This window comes from Oculina patagonica, chromosome 5, assembly GCF_052425735.1.
Source record: "Oculina patagonica isolate OP01 chromosome 5, crgOcupat, whole genome shotgun sequence".
In the NCBI taxonomy this organism is placed as follows: Eukaryota; Metazoa; Cnidaria; class Anthozoa; order Scleractinia; family Oculinidae; genus Oculina; species Oculina patagonica.
In genome coordinates this window covers 760,921-780,400 of record NC_135762.1, presented here as the reverse complement: position 1 = coordinate 780,400, position 19,480 = coordinate 760,921, and the positions used below count along the sequence as shown (strand labels likewise).

The 19,480-nt window shown below is 37.8% G+C and overlaps 1 protein-coding gene and 1 long non-coding RNA gene across 2 annotated transcripts; both read right to left on the bottom strand.

Annotated features, from left to right (window-relative positions):
* Positions 1–688: 688 nt before the first annotated feature.
* Positions 689–7,981, bottom strand: LOC144654598 (uncharacterized). Its single transcript, XR_013570941.1, has 5 exons — positions 7,925–7,981; positions 5,113–5,224; positions 3,721–3,850; positions 1,479–1,528; positions 689–825 (listed from the first exon to the last, which is right to left on the bottom strand). It is a non-coding gene; the product is annotated as an uncharacterized LOC144654598 (long non-coding RNA).
* A 3,379-nt stretch (positions 7,982–11,360) lies between these two features.
* Positions 11,361–15,960, bottom strand: LOC144653962 (uncharacterized). The gene is made up of 6 exons (XM_078514097.1): positions 15,836–15,960; positions 15,365–15,412; positions 14,483–14,579; positions 13,171–13,429; positions 12,151–12,256; positions 11,361–11,552 (listed from the first exon to the last, which is right to left on the bottom strand). The coding sequence occupies exons 3-5, from the start codon at positions 14,559–14,561 to the stop codon at positions 12,184–12,186; spliced, it is 411 nt and encodes a 136-aa protein (XP_078370223.1). The 5' UTR covers positions 14,562–14,579; positions 15,365–15,412; positions 15,836–15,960; the 3' UTR covers positions 11,361–11,552; positions 12,151–12,183.
* Between the last annotated feature and the right edge of the window lie 3,520 nt (positions 15,961–19,480).

Genomic DNA, 19,480 nt, shown 5'->3' with positions numbered 1-19,480 from the left:
TTGTAGACATTCTCTTTGGTATGCTCGTGAGGGGGTTCGAGGTTGTCAGGACCTTCTCACAGGCTACTTAGGCCCTTATCGATTGTGCTAGTAAAACTACTGAGCATATTATGCTACTAGCAGTGCCCGATTTTTTCCGAATTATGTTCGCATGTATGCTTTTTGATGCGATCATGAAATGGGACTTTTTTACGCCAGATAGATGCCCTTTGGTCTTGTATTTGCCTTTGGTTTGCCTCAGGCTCCGATTTCTAACAATTTGAGCAGGTTCTGGCCTATCGGATGGCTGATCCTCTTTTTGTATATGAAGTCACTTGACGCCATTTTGTTACCTGTGAAAGCGGGAACTTGGACTGACGCAATCTTGAGTTCCGGTGTACCCAGTCCTCTAGACGACGAACGACATAGTATTTATAGCTTCCCCCCTGGTAACCCTCTCCCCCGCCCACACCCCAGACGAATCAAAATAAACCGAACCATGGACAGAACTTGGAAATAATCAATCTTAGAGACCAAGCAATTCATGACTCTGGTAATGCTTCCTATAAAATACGCTTATTATGCTAAAAGTGCAATAATTATGCTCGTTTTTTCAAATTATGCCAAAAATTATGCTAACACAATCGATAAGGGCCTAAAGGGTACTACCAAGGTGGCGTCAAACGTACAAAAGTGTCTAACTAACAAGTGACGGTAGACCATTACAATTTGTTTTCATTCTTGTGCTTTTAATGATTCCATTCTACATTGTACACCATGGTGACAAAAAGAATCAAAACTACTTTAGTTTAGTGTCCGGCCGCTTCTGCGAGAGACGAAAATAGTCTGAAAAAAAAGAACACAACAAAATCAATGGTAAACTCCTTGCTTGCAAGTTAGCTGTGGCTAATTTAATTAAAATTATCATGGTCAATAAAACCCACAGATGACAAATTATTTGTGGGACGCTGGCCTCCTTTGCAGCTTTGCCATTCCAGTTGAAAAAAGTGCTGATTTTAATTTCATGTTCCGCACAACAGCAAAACTGATTTTAAGATGCTTGAGAAAACTGCAAATTCGTTGTCACAAGCATGGGAAAATAAATAACATCATCTGAGTCCCCCACGGGAGTCGCCAGCCATGCGCCGGCTTGATGCTCTAGCCGCTGAGCTAAATGTTAATATGCGACACGCTTCCTATACATACTGCTAGGATCAGCCATGTTGAAAGATAAAAAGATGATAACTTTAATGAGAAAGATTCAAATTCTGCTCATTGCTTTTTTCATTGAAACTCATTTTGCTAAAAGGTTTCAAACCGATGCTAACATTTTACTTTTTATCCCATTTCAGACTTCAAACCAGAACAAATTATAACGAAAAAATAATGAAAAGGGACAATAACATTATGGAGTATTATTTTTTTAAACTAAACCATTTTCTGCGTTGCCGTAATAAGAGTAAAAGTTAGAAAGAATAAGAAAACTGCTTTTCACTTACAGGCGGACTCAGGTCTTTATTTTCCAAAAAAATTTGAAATCTTCTCACTCCTACCCAAAACATAACACAACAATAAAAAAGAATAAATAAATAAATAAATTAATAAATGAATAAATAAATGAATACCGGTAAATGAACAGACAGACAGTCAGACAAACAGACAGACAGACAGACAGACAGACAGACAGACAGACAGACAGACAGACAGACAGACAGACAGACAGGCAGACTGGCAGATAGACAGATAGTTAAATAGATAAATAAATTTAAGTGTCTATCCGGCCTACAGTTTTTTTGTGGTTTTCGTATCTCTGTAATGCATAAACAAGTATTCCAGAAAAAAGGTTTCGGATTTCGCCACTTTTTCGCTATGAAATCGAGCTTCAAAGTTCCCGTTTCAGCCACGCCCAAAGAGGTTGACCGCGTAACCAAGGGTTGGTGACGAGTGACGTCATGTCGGTAACCGTCTCGAAGCGTTTGCATTTGTTTATTTGCTTGACAACCACAACATAAGGTTTGTTTTTCCCAAGAATTCTTCGAGTTTGGATGGTAATACAACATGGATTACTCGCGCGGCAGCGATTTCTTATCTGAAGAAGAAGAACTTGCAGTTCATCTGATTCGAACGAAGAGATCGAGTTCTGAAGCCACAATTTATCAGTTTTTTATCAATATGGCTTAAAGCACTGCGCAGACGCTCTTTGGTCAGGGAAGGACGCGTAATGAGTCTAAAAAGCGACAGCGCAGGTCTTTCCAACAAACTGTAACTAGAATCAGGACGACTATTGTTATTTACAGTTTTTCAACGGTCACCGGAGTGTCGGGCGAATAGCGAAAAATATTTACAGTCATTATATGGTATATAGAGGGTCTCAATGGGGTGGTGGCTTTTATGGTTAACGGTTAAAATTTTGGCATTTTTACGACTAACGTTTAATTTATTTCCATTGCGGTTAACAGGAGTTAAAAATTAATTTTCATTTTTTCATCATTGAAAAACTTATTTTCGGACTAAAGACCATTCTGGGACGAAGAAGAGATCAAATCTGTTTTGTTAAAAATTACTGACCGACGTTTTACAGTTAACATATTTTACGGCTAAGGGTTAAAAATTTTCAATTTTTACGCCTAACGGCTAAATAACGGCTAACGGTTAACCCCATTGAGACCCTCTATATACCCATTATATACTACTTATTAACCTAGAGTGAGATCATTACAGGGGAATCTCAGACCGAGGCCTTGATGTATTGACCGAGTGATAGCGAGGTCAATCATCAAGGCCGAGGTTTGAGATCGCCCTGTAAGAGGATCTCAATGGGGTGGTGGCTTTTACGGTTAACGGTTAAAATTTTGGCCTTGTAACGGCTAACGGTTAATTTATTTCCATTACGGTTAACAGAAGTTAAAAGTTAATTTTCATTGTTTTTAATAGTTAAAAATCAATTTCCATTATTGAAAAACATATTTTAGGTCTTATGACCATTTTTGGGACGATGAAGTGAACTAGTTTGGTTTATTTATAATCACTGACCGATTTTTTAGGGGAGCAGGGATGGCGCAGTGGTGAGAGCGCTCGCCTCCCACCAATGTGGCCCGGGTTCGATTCCGGCCCGGTGCCATATGTGGGTTGAGTTTGTTGTTGGTTCTCGCCTTGCTCCGAGGGTTTTTCTCCGGGTTCTCCGGTTTTCCTCCCTCCTGAAAAACCAACACTTCCAAATTCCAATTTGACCTGGACAGAGGACCCGCATGAAAACCAGCTAGCGCTGATGTGGCTTCCTCTCTAAATATAGTAATTTATTTTTACGGTTAACATATTTTACGGCTAACGGTTAAAATTTTCCATTTTTTACGCCTAACGGCTAAATTTTTGGCCGTTTTGAGACCCTCCTGTAATGACCGACCGGACGAGGTTAATAAGTTATTTATTATATGGCCTTTTTGCGCTATTCTAAAAGAGAATATAATCAAGGGAAAAACACCGGAGGTAAATCTCGCTCTCTGTGACTTTCTTCGTCACTCATACTAAAAAAGTATCGGTATGCTAAACCGTTGAGCCAAGAAAAAGTTTTAAAATGCCCGGTCATTACAAGAAAATAATGCTCTCTCAGTAGCCAATTAGAGCGCGCGTACTATTATAGCCATATAATAAAGTCAGTTATCCAACTTCATTTATCAACAGAGGATGAAGAATTCAAATTCTCTTGCAATATTTTAATAGTTATATAATAATCTTTTTTACCATGACAATTCCACGCAATACGGACAACAACACTCGGGATCGGTACCACGAAGTTCCCATGCTGGATCGGGTTTGTAATATTTCTTAGGACAAGTCGTAGCTGGACACACCATACCATAACAGTCAGGGTCTGTTCCAAGTCAAGAAATTGGTTTATATTAGGTTTGGTCCCAATTACATGCTTCATAGCTGTATTTACCTCAAGGTTACTATTTTTTTATAGGAAGATTAAACGACTATTTAATTTAGCGATTTTCCGAACTGAAAAATTTAAAAAGTTAGTGATCTGTGTAAATCGGTTTTTAATGAACATATAATTAAGATGGAAATAAATGTTCAGTAAAAGAACAACTCACTTGAAATTGAACGTACATTTGCATTGACAGAAAGAACTGCAAAGTAATCTATTCTTAAAATAATTTTTCAAGTCGACTATGCTTATTTTGTTTCCCTATGGGGTTGGAGGGGAGGTACTTAAATTTAACGAGTATTAAATTTGACCGAGACAAATTTTAGCGAGCACTTAATTTAGCATTTTTTCCCAACTCGCTAAAATCGCTAAAATTAGTAGCCGCTAACTATAGTAACCTTAGGGTAACAGTCTCCGGTTATGTATCGTCCCCTCAGACGGCGAGGGCTGTGCACGACAAAAAGGTGGCCCTGGAGACATATGATTTCAGTGGTTGGTTTGACTTTTAACAAAGGGAATTTAAAATCTAGCCATTCAAATCAACCGTTTTAAAATCCCTTGCAACAAAGGATGCTTTTCAACGAGCTAATCTCTGTTCTATAAAAATAAAAAAAGTATGTGGATTTTTCATTTGAATCAACCCTCCTTGTAAGCTATTACAAGAGATTTTTACACAGTTACATGTACATGTGACGAGGCCGCATAAAATCCCAAAGATAATGAAATATATATCAAACACGAAGGACCTGTAGTCTTTCCACCAAGGAAAGACTACAGTTGAAAACACGACGCGTAGCGAAGTATTTATGAAGAAATTTAAGGTGTTTGGATAAAACGCTGTGCCGATTGTATCAAACTTTAAACTACGGAGATAGATAGAAATAAAATCGTAAAAAATCTATGTTAATTAAGCCTAGATATCCAAGCCCTTCTAGGGGAGGGCCACAGGTTTATCAGTTTCAACTGTAAAGTGTTACCCTCATTAAATGAATTGTTTTTTATAGTTACTGTTATATAACCACGTTCACAGCTATGATTCCGCTTGTTTTTGCTTAATTGTAAGTGAAACCTACCACAACTAAATAGCTTGTAGACTACGAGATCGAGTTTGGCTGTACTTAATTCAGTTATCCGAACTTTGGAGTAAATAAGGAAGTTTAGACAAAATAAATAAAATTGTTTAAAATATTTACTGTCCTCACCGTTTTCATGTTCGATTGGATTACACTCCTCATTTCCCATAACTGCCGTAACAAGCATGAAAGCTGCGATCAAAGCAAGGAATGCCATTTTTCTTCAATAATGTCGGCCAATCTGAAACAAAAACAAAATATAAAGAATGATCATAGTACAGTTGGGGGAATAAGTGCCGGTTTTGGCAAATCTTCGTTGAATTTCCGAATTATTTTATCCAATCAAAAACTAGCGCGAGCGCTCACGAGTACTCCGAAAGCAGTCGCCCGTTCAAATACGTCATGTTGCTTAGCAACTTCTGGGACGAAAACGGCGGGCTCAGTCACTTCTCGGAGAAGTGATGTCGCCATCAACTGGCACTTGTTCCCCCGACTGCGTAAGGTTAGTTGGTATCCAGTGCTATGGAACGGAGAAGTAGATGGTTCGTAAGGTAGGTGAAGGCAAAAGTCTGCGTCGGACTTAAGACGGCCGAGGCTTATACTGGTTCAATGTAGCAGAGAAACTAGAACTATTTCTACTCTGTCCTCCCCCTGGGTGGTATGCTAGTCCATCGCAAGGTTGCCCATAACATTAAAATTGAAAAACTTTCAGTTAAAAGGCATTTTCGTGTTACCAATTTTAACAGATTTTTTTATACTTTTCTATGTAAAACAGAAATCAAAACATTTGACTAAGATTATTACTTTTGTTCCTTATACACTTTTTTGGTTCGTTTTAGGACAAGTAGCGATGCCTTGCAGGGTGATGTAATGTGGGACCGCTCGGCCATTTAGTCCTTTACCTTTTACAAGTAAATGTTTTAAATATTTAGAAAACATATTATATTAAATTAAAAAGGAATTAAGTTCTTTAAATTAAATGTAAGCAATGTAAATGGCATTTACATTTAATACTTTCCGTGGTCATCTAGCCAGTCCGTTAACATTCAAAATGATGTTGGATAGAAATGTTTGATCCTTTGATCCTGTTTAAACAGGCCAAAGCCCTACAATATTGTTTAGATTTTACACATGATCTGATCGTTTTTTTTATACGGCTTGTTTATTTTTTTGGTTCAAGCGTCGAAGGTGTTTTGTTAAACATATGAGCTTGTTAGAATTGTTAAGTTTGTAAGCAATTTATTGCCGGATCAGGCCTGATATCTCATGCACTGCAAGTTTCCTACTCGGTACAAAGCCAGGGACATCGGGAATCAGGAAAAATGCTCCGGAGATTCGATATCAAGATAAAGAAATCGACGTGAGGTTTAAAACTAGAAATGCTGCTGTAAGCACCCCAAATATTGTTACTTCTACAAAAATCGTTGTTTTACTGACAGAAATTTGAAATGAATCGAACGCTTGCCATTAAATTGTTAATTCTTAAATTGTTCCAAAATTCTGGTAACTTTCTTATAACAATAGAGTTGATGTTCGCGGGCGTAAATATGTTTTTGGCCCGACTCATTTTAGGCTCATTTTAGCCCGAGCCGCAGGCGAGGGCTAAAATGAGCTCTGAGAAGAGCAAGAACATAAACTCTATTACTATTATAATCATTTCAGAGGGCATTTAGTTTAGGAATCAAAAACAGTAAGCGATATCTTGAACACTGCCGACTTGCGAGTCGGCGTTTATTTCTGATTGCAAACCAAGTTTAAAAGTTTACAAAACTCGGCAAAAAACTGCAAAATTACTCAAAACAATCTTTGCTTGAAAAGGAAATTACAAAATTGTATCGGCAGCAAAGAAATAGTCGTCATGTAGACCCGGGGGGGTACTCCCTATAATGGCCTATACGGGGAGGCTCCGCCCGAAAGGGGTACCTTTTTCAGGCTTCAGGTATATAAAAGGGTAGGGATTTCACGACTTTAAGTATATGAAGGGTATGGAAATCTGTCATTTGGCTATTTAAAAGGGCCTTTAATTAAAAAATTTCGAACAGACGCAATTTATGGCTGGATTATTTTAATTTATTAAGCGCTACATAAAAATGACAAGAAAACGTCCTATTTTAAGTCCACGCCATGTCTCTTAGATATATGAAAGGGGTACCTTTTTTCAGTTAAAGGTATACGAAAGGGGTACAATTTCTGTCAAAAATGGGATATAAAAGGGTAAGGGGTTAGAACTTGGGGCGAAGCCTCCCCGTATAAAACTTTTTTGAGTACCCCCCCCCCCCGGGCATGTAGAAGTTAAAATTAATTGTGCTGTTAACTGAACTGGCAGTTTGGAATATGCCTGAAATTCAACTGAGCGAGTTTCGCTCGACGAAGACAAACTTACATTTACTTCGCCGCCTGGATTCTTCTTTAAGTTTCTGTAATTCCTCTTCATCTAGCTGAGAAGACTGAGAATTTGCTTCCCCGTTCAGTCCTTCAACAATTTTGTCGTTATAAAGCTTAAAAACAGTTTGCAATTGCAGATGGAAGCGTCTCGACTCAAGGAGCTTGAAGTGATGCCAGCTTTTGCCAGCCAGCAAGAAAACGGCGCGAACAGTTGAATGGTTTTCAGTTCTGATTGGCTGGCTTCGTTATTTTCTTGTTTCTGATTGGTCAACGGCAGCGGGCTAAAATATATTTTAGTCCGTTGAATTCTCCATTTTAGCCCGCAAAATATACCACAATGCCCGATGAAATGATTATAATTTGTTTTTTAGATAGAACTTAACGTATTGCGTCAGGAAGCCGACATCAGACATAAATTTAATCGACATTTTGTTTAACTGCAATTTTGCCGCGTCGAGGGTTTTGTAAAACCTAACGTATTATTATTTTTTGTTTTTTAAACGTCTTCTAAAGTTAGTGAACGTAAATATTCATCTTAACTAGTGCGTTCGCTTACCTCGAGAATCCCCCAACTTTAGCTGTGAACGTAGAACGAAGTGAGCATTATTCATTGTACACACGCAATAAATAAGTTTTTACTAGACCCCTCTGTTATACCCCGCAGTGGAGCTCTGTGAGTTGTTACAGTGTGTAAAGCAATGATTATAATATTGTCGCGAGTGTTTTCATTTTATCATATTCATTTGTTGTTTAAAGTTATTATATGAGGAAAATACGCACGCGTTTGCAAAAGTTATGAACAGTTTTCTATCACGGACTCATGCACATTAGTTCTCAAGATTCCCTTTTTCGCTGTCGTTCAAGCCTTCTAGAGAGTTCCTGTTAGTACCCACTACCTGTGAGTACAACGTGTCACTAATTGTTTTAATTAGAATTGCATTACAAGGACTTTATTTTAGATACTCGATTACAGAAGAAACTTGCTTCAAAGGGCTATTCGAGCTTTTTTCTGTTTACAGCATACAGGAAGCTATCTGCTTTCTCTTCAGTCCGTGTCTTTTAATGATTTCAGTTTCTATTTTGATATTTCGTGATGTTTCTTGCTCGTGCCGTATAAAACTCATAAAATTCTCACTACTCGTTTTCGCACCTCAAGCTATGACAAGGAAGATAACAGCTGGACTTGATATCACTTTTTCATTTAAAATTATCACCCAGGCCGCAAGTAGGATATCAGATATATTGATTTGTCAATAACCTCATGGGGAGACTCCACAATTCATTTTGAAATCAAGTTTAAAACCCTAATAGTTAATTAAAAAAATGAATATTTCCTAAACGCTTTTCGAAGATCACGCAAAATAAACCAAAACCATTGAACAGACTTCAGCTCTTTATCCAAGGCTTAAAACTTGCGAGAATCATTTGGACATGTTTATCCGAAGAATTTCTAAAATGCAGAGTTTGTTTTTTATACTTTTAAGCATTTTGAGCATATAGTTGTTTGTTTGGTGGCTTTACGAAAACATCGAATCTTAATATGCTTAATGATTTTGTTTTTTAATTCATTCCGTTTGAATAGCAGCATTGGTGTCCCGCCCTCACATTAATTATGTGACGGGTGGTAACATTGATCAATCGAAAACGTACGCAATAAAAGTGGATTTCTTTTTACCTTCCTTTTTCCTTCTACTCCACTTTTTCTGGTACATGTGCTACTCCGCACACTCCTTAAGCTATTATCGTGCGTCATTCTTTTTTTTTGTTCTTTGTTTTACCATGCCCTATCCCCCCTTTCTCTAGTCACACGTCTTTCAACTTCACGCTGCACTCCAAAGGTTAAGTTACCCCTTTAAAAATTACTTTTTTCTTGTATACAATTATTATTCTCTCCACCTTTGCACGGTACGTATTTGTATAGTTGAAAGAGGAAACTCGAGTGAAAGCTCGGCTCACGCCCAACTGAGAGAGAATATAGGTCGCTTTTAGTATGAATGTTTTTTGAGACGTATGACAGATGTCTCTCAGATTTCTGCTTAGTTCGGCCAGATAAGTCTTTGAAAGTGTTTGTTCACTTTAAACAGGAATAGGGAGCGTCTCTCGTTAATTTGCGAGCTGGTGCGAATGCATAAGGCTGAGTGTGTATTAGATGGCTTATGCAAATCTCAGGAAAGTCATCAGGGCGCTCATGGGGAAAACAGTCGGCAAGGTGCAATAACACATGTGATGTGCATTTAAAGAATATAATCCAAACCCTCCATATCAAACATCATACACCTTATTCCAAAATGGCGGACAATACATTATTCTTTTGTCTTCATGTTAATTGGCCCTCGTTGCCTCGATCGTATCTGCAGAATTCAAAAGAATCATTGGCTTAAAACGAGGCAATAAGGGCTAATTAACATATAGGCAAAAGATTAATGTATTTGCGGCCATTTTGGAATAAGGTGTATAGAGGTGTTAATTTTAAATTTAAAATTTTTATATGAATCTTTAGTAGAACACTGCATACCCAAGAAAATACCGAATAAGTTCAGTAGTTTCATATCCTCAAACATCCATCACATCTCTCTGTTATCTTAATTAATTGTCGGTGTTGTTCCCCCACCCCTCCGATTTGCAAATGAACTTGTCTCGTCTTAAGGAGGCTCGATGTAGTTTTTTTTAGCCGAAGGGTGGTTGTTTTGAAACTAAAAATTATCTAGGGAGCCAATGTTCGATTTTTGCCCAAATACTCCATAATGATCAAATATGGCCAAATTTTAATTTTTTACCCGTCATTTTGTCACAAAGGTTACCATAGCAACGGTTGATGTTTTCTTTTGTTCTCAAACAAGCTTGCTTTTCTCGAAATCTAGATTGACTCTTGGCATTCATTTTTTGATATGTTCAAATATAGTACATTGACTACCTGTACACAAAATTTTAGGAAAATCTGTAAGAGCGTTTTAGAGGAAACCAAGAATGAAGTTTTTGGTATTTTCTTATAATTTCCTACAGTCAGCAGTCGATATATTTTAACAAATTAAAGCAAAATGTCTTTCGCTTTTAGTTAATGGTCTTTGATGGTGTAAGTATTTATATTTCAGTGAGAGTAACTGTGCTCAAATAATACGAAGCAATTTTAAAGCGCCTATTTTATATTAAAACGGTGTTTTCTGAAAATTTCATTCTTGATTTACTTGAAAACGCTCTTATAGATTTTTCTAAAATTTCGTCAACAGTTAGTCAATCTACTAAACTTTAACATATCAAAAAATAAACACCAAGAGTCAATCTAGATTTCGAGAAAATCAAGCTTGTTTGAGAACAAAAGAAAACGTCAATCGTTGCTATGGTAACCTTTGTGGCTAAGTGACGGGTAAAAAATTAAAATTTGGTCTTATTTGATCATTATGGTGTATTTTAGCAAAAATCGAACACTGGCTTCCTAGATAATTTTAATTTTCAAAACAACCACCCTTTGGCTAAAAAAACTACATCGAGCCTCCTTAAGGCGGGGGTAAATGTGAATTTGAGTGAAATTTTAAGAGGTTTTTAAAGAAAGGATTGAGGAAAGGAAATTATTTTTTGAAACACTACCAGACAGTTGTCCCACAAGTAAGAGCTCTCCAGGTTGTCAGGGGGACTGTTTGGTGTACATCTTCTAATTTCTAAATTCTTATTTTAAATTCTAAGTTTTCAATATTTCTTATTTCTCAAAATTTCACTTATCCTTTGAGAAAAACTTTCTATCCCAAACATCCCTAGAAAACACCAAAAAAATTAGAAAAAAACCCACAATGAACAGACAGTTTTTGAATTGCTTAAAACGCGAACGAGATAAGTTTAAAAGCTTAAAAGCTGTGGATAAACGGCCTTCAGGTGTAACCCCGCTTGAAGTGTCGAGGCCAGAAGGAGACCAGGAAGTCAAGCAATGTACTGTGTAACCAGGCCTAAAGAGAAGTTCATATTTTCTCAAAACAGCGAAAAACACAGACAACAAGAGACCACGTTCTCCACTCTTTTAATGGCATTTAATGTTTACATTTAACTTCCATCATTAGAAACAAGAAGGACAAACAATTTAAGAAATGATAGAATCGCGTCAGACACGATTTTTGGACATAGCTAGATCAGCTTTTTAATAACATAGATTCAATTTAGTTGCTTCTGAGAAGAAACGCAACTCTGTGCAGATCCTGTGTATTGCAATAAGATGAAGAAAAAAGGTCAAAAAAACAGTATCACTCTATATTGATGATATATAGAGTGGAGTCGGGATTGGAGGGCTCGAGTATATTGTTTTGGGGTTTACATTTAACAATTAGCTGGTCTCATTCGTATTTCCTTAGTCATATTGGGTGAATACCCATTATGGCTCCTGTTTAAACTAAACACATTAAAATACATTTCGATCTAAAAGTTTCAACAATAAAGGTTTCTTAGGTAGGCAAGTTTGTCACAGATTTTGCCCAAAATGTCTGGTTCTCATTTTTTTGGCAGTAGAGTGGTCTTACTTACCCTTGAAACAATGTCTAACAATTAGTGTTTAAAAGTCAGAAGTAAACAAAATTAAGAAAACAATGGAATAATGTGTAATAGTGTCTAATTGTTTGATGTCTATTTCACGGGTTTAGTGAAATAGTGAAAACACTCTAGTGTTTCTTTCTTTTTTTGCCAGTAAGACGATAAATACTCTAATCAAGCTTAAATTTAAGGGGTTAAACAAGGAAAATCAGCAGAAAAACGAATCTGAGTTACAAGGAAACAGAATACTGCTCCTTTTCTTGTACTTACCTAAACTGCTGTGCTCAGGGACAATTCCACAGTTCAATCAAAGTAGTGAGCCACTTCCTCCTCATACAAATCTGGCTCAAAGAGTCCATCTTCATCTGTTCCGTAACTAGAGTGAAGACCAAATGAGAAATAAGTAAAAGCTGAAACTGTGAAGTGCTTCGCTACAATTCAATATCGGCTTCTTCCTCTACTGGGAAGATCACGCGTCAGTCTATTTCCCTGCTGGGTGAGAAAGTACTCTCACTTCAGCCTGGTTTTCACTGGCGACGCAAGCATAAGCGCAAGCACAAGCGCAAGGATAACAGCTCTTATTTCTTCGTGAAAACTGCTTTGACTCAAGCAAAAGCACTAGTGCATTGCATTTGGATGCTTGTGCTTGTGTTTGCAGCAAGCACAAGGATTAAAATTTGTCCTTTTTTCGCTTGTCCTTGCGTCGCTAGTGAAAACCAGGCTTTAAAGAGCGGTTGTCACTTGAGCAGCGAAAGTAATTCGCATTTGCTCTGGCTTTGCATTACCACGCTTAGATGGGCTTAAAAATCTCACGCCACTTTCTCATCCAGTTAGAAGAAAAACCAAAACCGTTTGGTTTTCGTTTGAACATGTTTTCCCACGCGTCACTACCGGGCTTCGTGTATTTACTCTGAGTTTTGATTGGTTCAAGTATTGTCTGAGTCTTCTGTGATTGGCCAGAGTGATCATTTTAATGGTCCTGGATTAAAGACACTCAATTGAAAACCGTTGTTTAGATCGATATAAGTATATGCGCTTGGATCGGGTTTGATTGTCTGGAAAAGGTTAATATATATGTTTGTGATTTAGCTCAAAAGAGATCTAGAGTAGGTTAAAAGAAAAATTATAAAAAATAATAGTTAGGTCGGAAACAGGAGAGTGGTTTGGGGAACTTACTACCAAATTGCAGAGGGAGTAGCCCGAGGGTCTGCAATAAGAGAGCCGGAATAGAAAATACCACTAACTCTAAGCTATGAAAAAAATAAAACACTTTCTAGCGGCGACACCTACTCTATAAAGTTGGCCACAGAGAGTCTCTTAGGGCAGGTATATCTGGGACACTTGCATTCCGGTACTGAAGTGTCCTCCAGCTCCATAATAGGCTCTTCTCCATCAGCACACGTGAGGTCAAAATAGAATCCTTTACATAAAGGCTCACACATGAAGAACGAATATCCTTCATTTACCACGCACTGGCATTTGTACTGACAATCCTGAAGAACGATCTGCTCTCCTGGGTAGTATTCTTCACCCTCGTGCACGCAGAAACCTGGAATGGTAAACAAAAAACGGTATAAAGTCTACATACGAACCTAATGGCCCATACAGGCCGGAGCTTATCCTGGTTTTGGTAGCATTGAGCGATTAGGAGTATTTTACTCCCCCCTGGGTGAGATGCTAGTCCATCGCAGGGTTCGCCCTCGGCATGAAATTCACCTTGATTCACCGGTACCCATTAATACACCTGGGTGGAGAGAGGCACTATGAGAGTAAAGTGTCTTGCCCAAGAACACAACGCAGTAGCCCCGGCCAACCCGGACCGTACGATTCGGAGTTTAACGCACTAACCATTAGGCCACCGCTCCTCCCATGGAGAGGTTGTGCTATTAATAACGACAAGGTGATGTGTTCGCCTCGATGGTTGGTTCATTGTGTACGTTCGTTAGGAGCGGTTAGGAGCAGGAGGACCTTGTATTATTCATTATACTATCAGCGTCAGAAACGTTATTATTTGAATCATTCACTTTCCTTTCGCATTGGGAGCAGAAAGAGGGGGCGAGGGACAGGAGAGTAAATCTCCCTCCTCTCTACTTTTTGCGCCAATTTCTCACTCCCCCCTATTTTTTTTAGCCAAAATTTCTCCCTCCTCCCTATTTTTTTGCCAAAATTTCTCCCTCCTCCCTAATTTTTTTGGTCATTTCTCCCTCCTTCCTATTCTGTACCTCCCCCCTCCAGAAAAAGTATGGGGAAAGTAAAACGTAACAATTAAATTTATGTTTTATGATGATGGCACGCATTTTTAATCGACACCGATTCAACTTGTTCGTGATATGCAGTAATCTCAAAACTGACAATTATGTCTTTACATTTACTGGCAAAGTTAATGTTTTCGTCGATTATTTATTTTCTTGCAATAGAAATTTGTTTATTTTATCCCATAGAGAGAAGGTGATTGCTAGACTCAGAAAAAAAGAAACAAATTACGAGAAAACGACAATTTGTCTCAGTCTTTCGAGAGCCAAGCCATAAAGAAAGGAAGTTATAGAAGGTCCTTCATTGCTTACAAGTGCTTAAGTTTGTGAGTACAGTAGTTTATTCTTACCATAAGTTGAAGAAATGGTGGCTGCTGACGTCACGGAGAAGGCAGTCGTAGCCAATAAGATGCAAGCTATTGAAAACATTGCTCTGACGTTGGTCTGCTTTGATGTGCTGCAGGAAAATGTGTGCGTGTAATCATTAAATGGATGTAAAACTGTAGTCATTACATTAATTCAAATTTTCCTTTGAATATTGATCTTTTTTCTTTTTCTTTGTAAAAGATGACGAACGTAATATTTTACGGCATGCCTTTTTAGAGTCAAAACGTTATCTGTTTTTAGACGGAACTGAAAGCTAACTACCAATTCAATAATGTTATTCTTTCTTCCAAAACTGCAAGAAAACTTCTACCTTTAAATAACCTTGTTTTGACTGCTTAATGAATTGAATCCTAAATTTACATTTTTATCTCCAACAGCGCACAAAGAGATGAAATAAGTTAAGAAATACCTTACAAAAGGAAAATGAAAACGAACAAACTCAGCCGACACCTTCAAACGTGCAGTGAATGAAATCAAACCAAACAGAATCGGGAAATGCGTCGGCGAAAACCAGTTTATGTATCTGTTACAGAAAACTGTCAACACAGGCAAGATAAGGTGATGTGAAAACAACGCAAATAAACTTCCTTTTTTTAGTATTCTTCAGGAACGTGTACTGAATAGCATCAGATAAGTATACTACGTATAAGTATAAAACGCAGTTATCGAAATCATCGTTTAGTCTCTAGCAAATAGCAGAGAAATAAAATGAGTTGTGTTTTTGATTTGCGACGTTATGAACTAGGTAGGACCGTCAGGCGTTAAAACATGAAGGCCCACGGTAAAACGAATGAGTAAAAAAAAATAAAGAAGGTAGGAAAGAAAGTAGTAAAAGAAGGAAAAACACAACAAACCTGATAGAATACTGTCGTGGAAGCCGAGATTATCCTTAGCTGAGAAGACAAAACGTCAAGCTAGTTCGATAAAAAATGTCAACGAAAGGATAGCAAGTGATTTTGTTAATCTTTCATAAATATTAGTGACAGTGCTTTTCAAAAGTCGGGTCCTTGGTGTCAAATCAGAGATAAGAGCTTTTAAAGTATTACGGAAATATGGTGATAGAAAAATAAAGAGGATTCTGCTTCTTTTCAATCTGGTGCTTTTGAACTTTACGTCGCTTAAAAATAATTACCTTTTGTGGAGCTTGTGGCATTTGTATAGTCATGACTAATTGTCAGATATATTTGAGAAGAAAACGAGTCCAACTAAATATCTAATAAATTCCCTTCTAAAGGAAAATTAATTAAGGTAAGAAAATATGTCACTGCAAGGATAAAAACTGGAAACTGAAAAAATTGAACACACTTTGTACTCACCGGTCGAAGGAGGCCTTGTGACTTCGTCTGGGTTTGCTGTACGTGTGTAATTCAAAAGACTCTACGTTTGAGTTAAACACTGAATCCTACGTTTAAAAATAGCTGCCATTCTTTTGTGTTTTTCGGGCGATAAGTTATGATAAATGAGCTTGATGACGTACTATTATTGTTTGAGATAATCAGTATCCACATTTCCGCTGAGAAACATTAAATAGAATCGATAATGAAACAGCAAATACCGGACACAAATTATCAAAAACAAAGAGAACGCCAATAAGATCGAACTCTGCACGAGGAGGTAATTAATTAACTGCTTTTTATGTCGTAAGTGAAGAAAATCCTCTTATTTTACCGGAATACGAGGATTTTCATTTTCTTTCGCATGTTTTCTTGGTACCCCTCCGTGTTTAAAAGAAAATTAAATAAAAATATTCATTCCTAATAGCGGTTTTAACCACAGGTGTTTCGTGCATTTACGTCCGTCAGTTCATTCGGTCCGTCATTTTATTTTGTCGAAAAAAAGAGAATGTTCTGACCTAGAAATGACATGAGAAAAATGAACTTTCATTTGCTTCTGTAAATATAATCAGCTAGTCGCTAAATCGAAGGCCTTCTTCGTGGGTAACAATTACGATTAATAATAGCATCAAAAAGACGCTAAATACGGGTAACCAAAAGGAAGAACCTTTGCTCTTTTCGTGTTGTTTTGGACAATTTTTAATAGCCGGATTATTTTGGAATCTTTTGAAATGCAAATGATGTATATGAAAACGAAAATTATCTAAAATACCGACGGCTGTGTTGAATTTTGATAACAAAAGACAAAAACAAGGGGCATAGTGCGATTTTAACGAATACTTTAGCGGAGCTCTGCCGGTCATTTCGGTTAAAACAGTTCTAGTCTTTGACTTGCATTGAGAGGAGATTATATTACTTGAAACGAGACAAAAAGAATTTTAACAACAGCATAAGATTGTGTGTTCCTGTTAAAACCGGCGGTAAACTCTGCTGCGACTCTTGAAATAAATATTAAACTGTATACGAAGCTCTTATCCGGTTGATTGTAATAAAAATTTCATTAACCTGCCACATTTGAACAATTTTCATTAACAAAAACATTTTAACTCCATCAGCGTTACATATCTAAGTATTTTTTGGTCATTAAGGACTAATTTTTATCTTTTTGTGCATATTTATAGAAAATTGTGTTTTGATCGAGTACTTATAGTAGGTTTGCGCACAAACAAAAAAAAATCAATAATCCCGATAGCACATCAAAGGTAATCTCAATCACCGATGAAATGTTCTACGCACGAATAACATGTAAATATAGCCTTGCGAGCAGGCTCTCTATCGGGGGCAACGAAAAAAAAAAAAAAAAAAAAAAAATAAAAAAAAATTTTAAATTTAAAAAAAAAATGGAAAACCACCAATTAAAAATTTTTAAAGCTTTACTAAACAAGTTCTACGTTTGAATATTGGAACCAGTCTTTCCCCCGAATAGAGAGCCTGCTCGCAGGCTACATGTAAATATTTCATGTTCACCTAGAATTTCGCCATCCGCCTCTATCTTACTCATCTCGCTAATAAAAAAAATCCCCGAAAAGAAAGAAAAGCTGCCTGAGACGTTTAGCGGTTCTTACTCAATCGCGTTCTCGACATCCTCGTACCCAGCCCACAGCGGTCAAACGCCGTGCGCATGCGCAGTTCCTGCGCAATTGCCACCAAAATTCTCCATACAAAGTCTTAAATTTTTCTGAAAGCTTTCGCTTTAAAGCCAAAAGTTAACGCCGTCCCTGGAAAGTTAAGGTTTATACGCAGCTCATTGGTCGGAAATTTGATAATTGACTCTCCACTGAGTTTCCCACCTTGAAATTTTCTTTCACCGTACTATTTCTATAACAATTTCCTACAAACGTTTGCACACTTTCGAGTCAAATTCTCAGAAAGAGTTCGAGGCTCCGAAAACCGGAGGTGTCGTCATTTTTGCATTTGACCGCTGTGAACGTACCCAGGGTCTTTGTTCCCTTTGACCAGCGGTCGCTCGTTTCTTCAAGCCTGCGCAAAAGGGACGAAGACTCGATGTACGAGAATGCGTTCTCGAATACCCTGGGCAGTTAGTGGGGGGCGACGAAAAGTCGAAAGCCTCCTGCATGTTTGCGCGACGGTTGCTAAGGAAACAGCCAAGTTTTTTTGGTGTTACAGTCAACTCTCTCTAAGACGGACACCTTCGGGACCGGCCGTAGCTGTCCGTCTTAGAGAAGTGTCCGCTCTGTAGAGAGTCGAGGCAACATGACACCAGTAATTCTGAGATAATAAAACTAAACCTTTGCACAATACAACAAGCCTTTGCTAACTGCAACAAGACTAAAATAATAAAAGGACCGTATTTGCTTTTTAAAGGAAAAAGTGAGAGCTTCTACAAACTGTAACACTGTAAGTAGAGAACGACCTCTTTAGTGTCCATATACGTAAGCAAAGAAGTAATCCGTTAAAGCGTCATTGTTTGTGGGTATGAAGCTTGGTATACACGTATCCTTAGGGCACTGACTAACTTTGCGGAGTTTGGAAGTATTTTCACTAATAAAACATGACAAAAAACACTTCTCAAGTGTCCGTTAATGATTTCAAAGTGTCCGTTGTCCGTCTTAAAGAGGTGTCCGTCTTATAGGGAATTTAGTTACAGTAAAATGACTGAAAAACGGCAGGGACCATCACCAGGTGTCCGCCTTATGGAGGTGTCCGTCTTATAGAGCTAGAGGTGTCCGTTAAGAGAGAGTTCACTGTATACTTGCATTGCAGTCGAATTCCGGTATTGGACTGCATTTCCTCGACATTGCAGAAAATATTTCTGATTATAAAATAGGCTACCAGTTAATCTTGCATTACAACAACTTCGTTCCCAGTGCCTCTTTTCTGGTACTGGAACGAGCCGACTCATGACGTCATAATGCCTGTCACGCGCTCAAGGGCTTGCGTTATCTGTCAATGTGGGATAGTGATTTACGTTATTTTGAGACGCCTTTTGTCAATTTTCCCGTTTTCCAGATGTCTAACAATTTCAGATCATGATTTGCCTGTCTTATTTGACAGAGGGGTACGTTGAGACACTAGGAATTTGTAAGGTCAAATTTTGTGCCGTCAGTGGTCTGTTTTCTCCTTATTCTGTGCCATGATGTGTATAACATTAAAATTTTAGTAAAAGTGTAGGCCGATTTGGTCTGTCTGGGACCTTTCTGTTTGTTTTCACAACTCTATTACGATTGTCTAGTTCTCTTGTTAAATTTACCAAATGAACTAGAAACAACGTTTACAGATCTTTCCCGCTTATACACATTGTATACAAATTAATCTAAGATCATATGCACCAGGGCACATGCAAAACAGGACTGAACTGAATGGCAGCCAGTCAGCGAGGGGGAAGGTGTGAAAAAAATCTTTTTCGTGTTGAGCGTCTTTCTTCTGATTACCTGATAAGGAATGCTTGGTTTTATTTATAAACATTCTCGTTTCTAGAGAGATAAAAACTGCGCGTCCATACCACGTATCAGACGTCTATGGGCCACGTCAGGCATTTTATATTTTTAGAACATCAATACACCAATTCTTCTAACATCGGAAGGAAATATCCACCACAAAACAGGC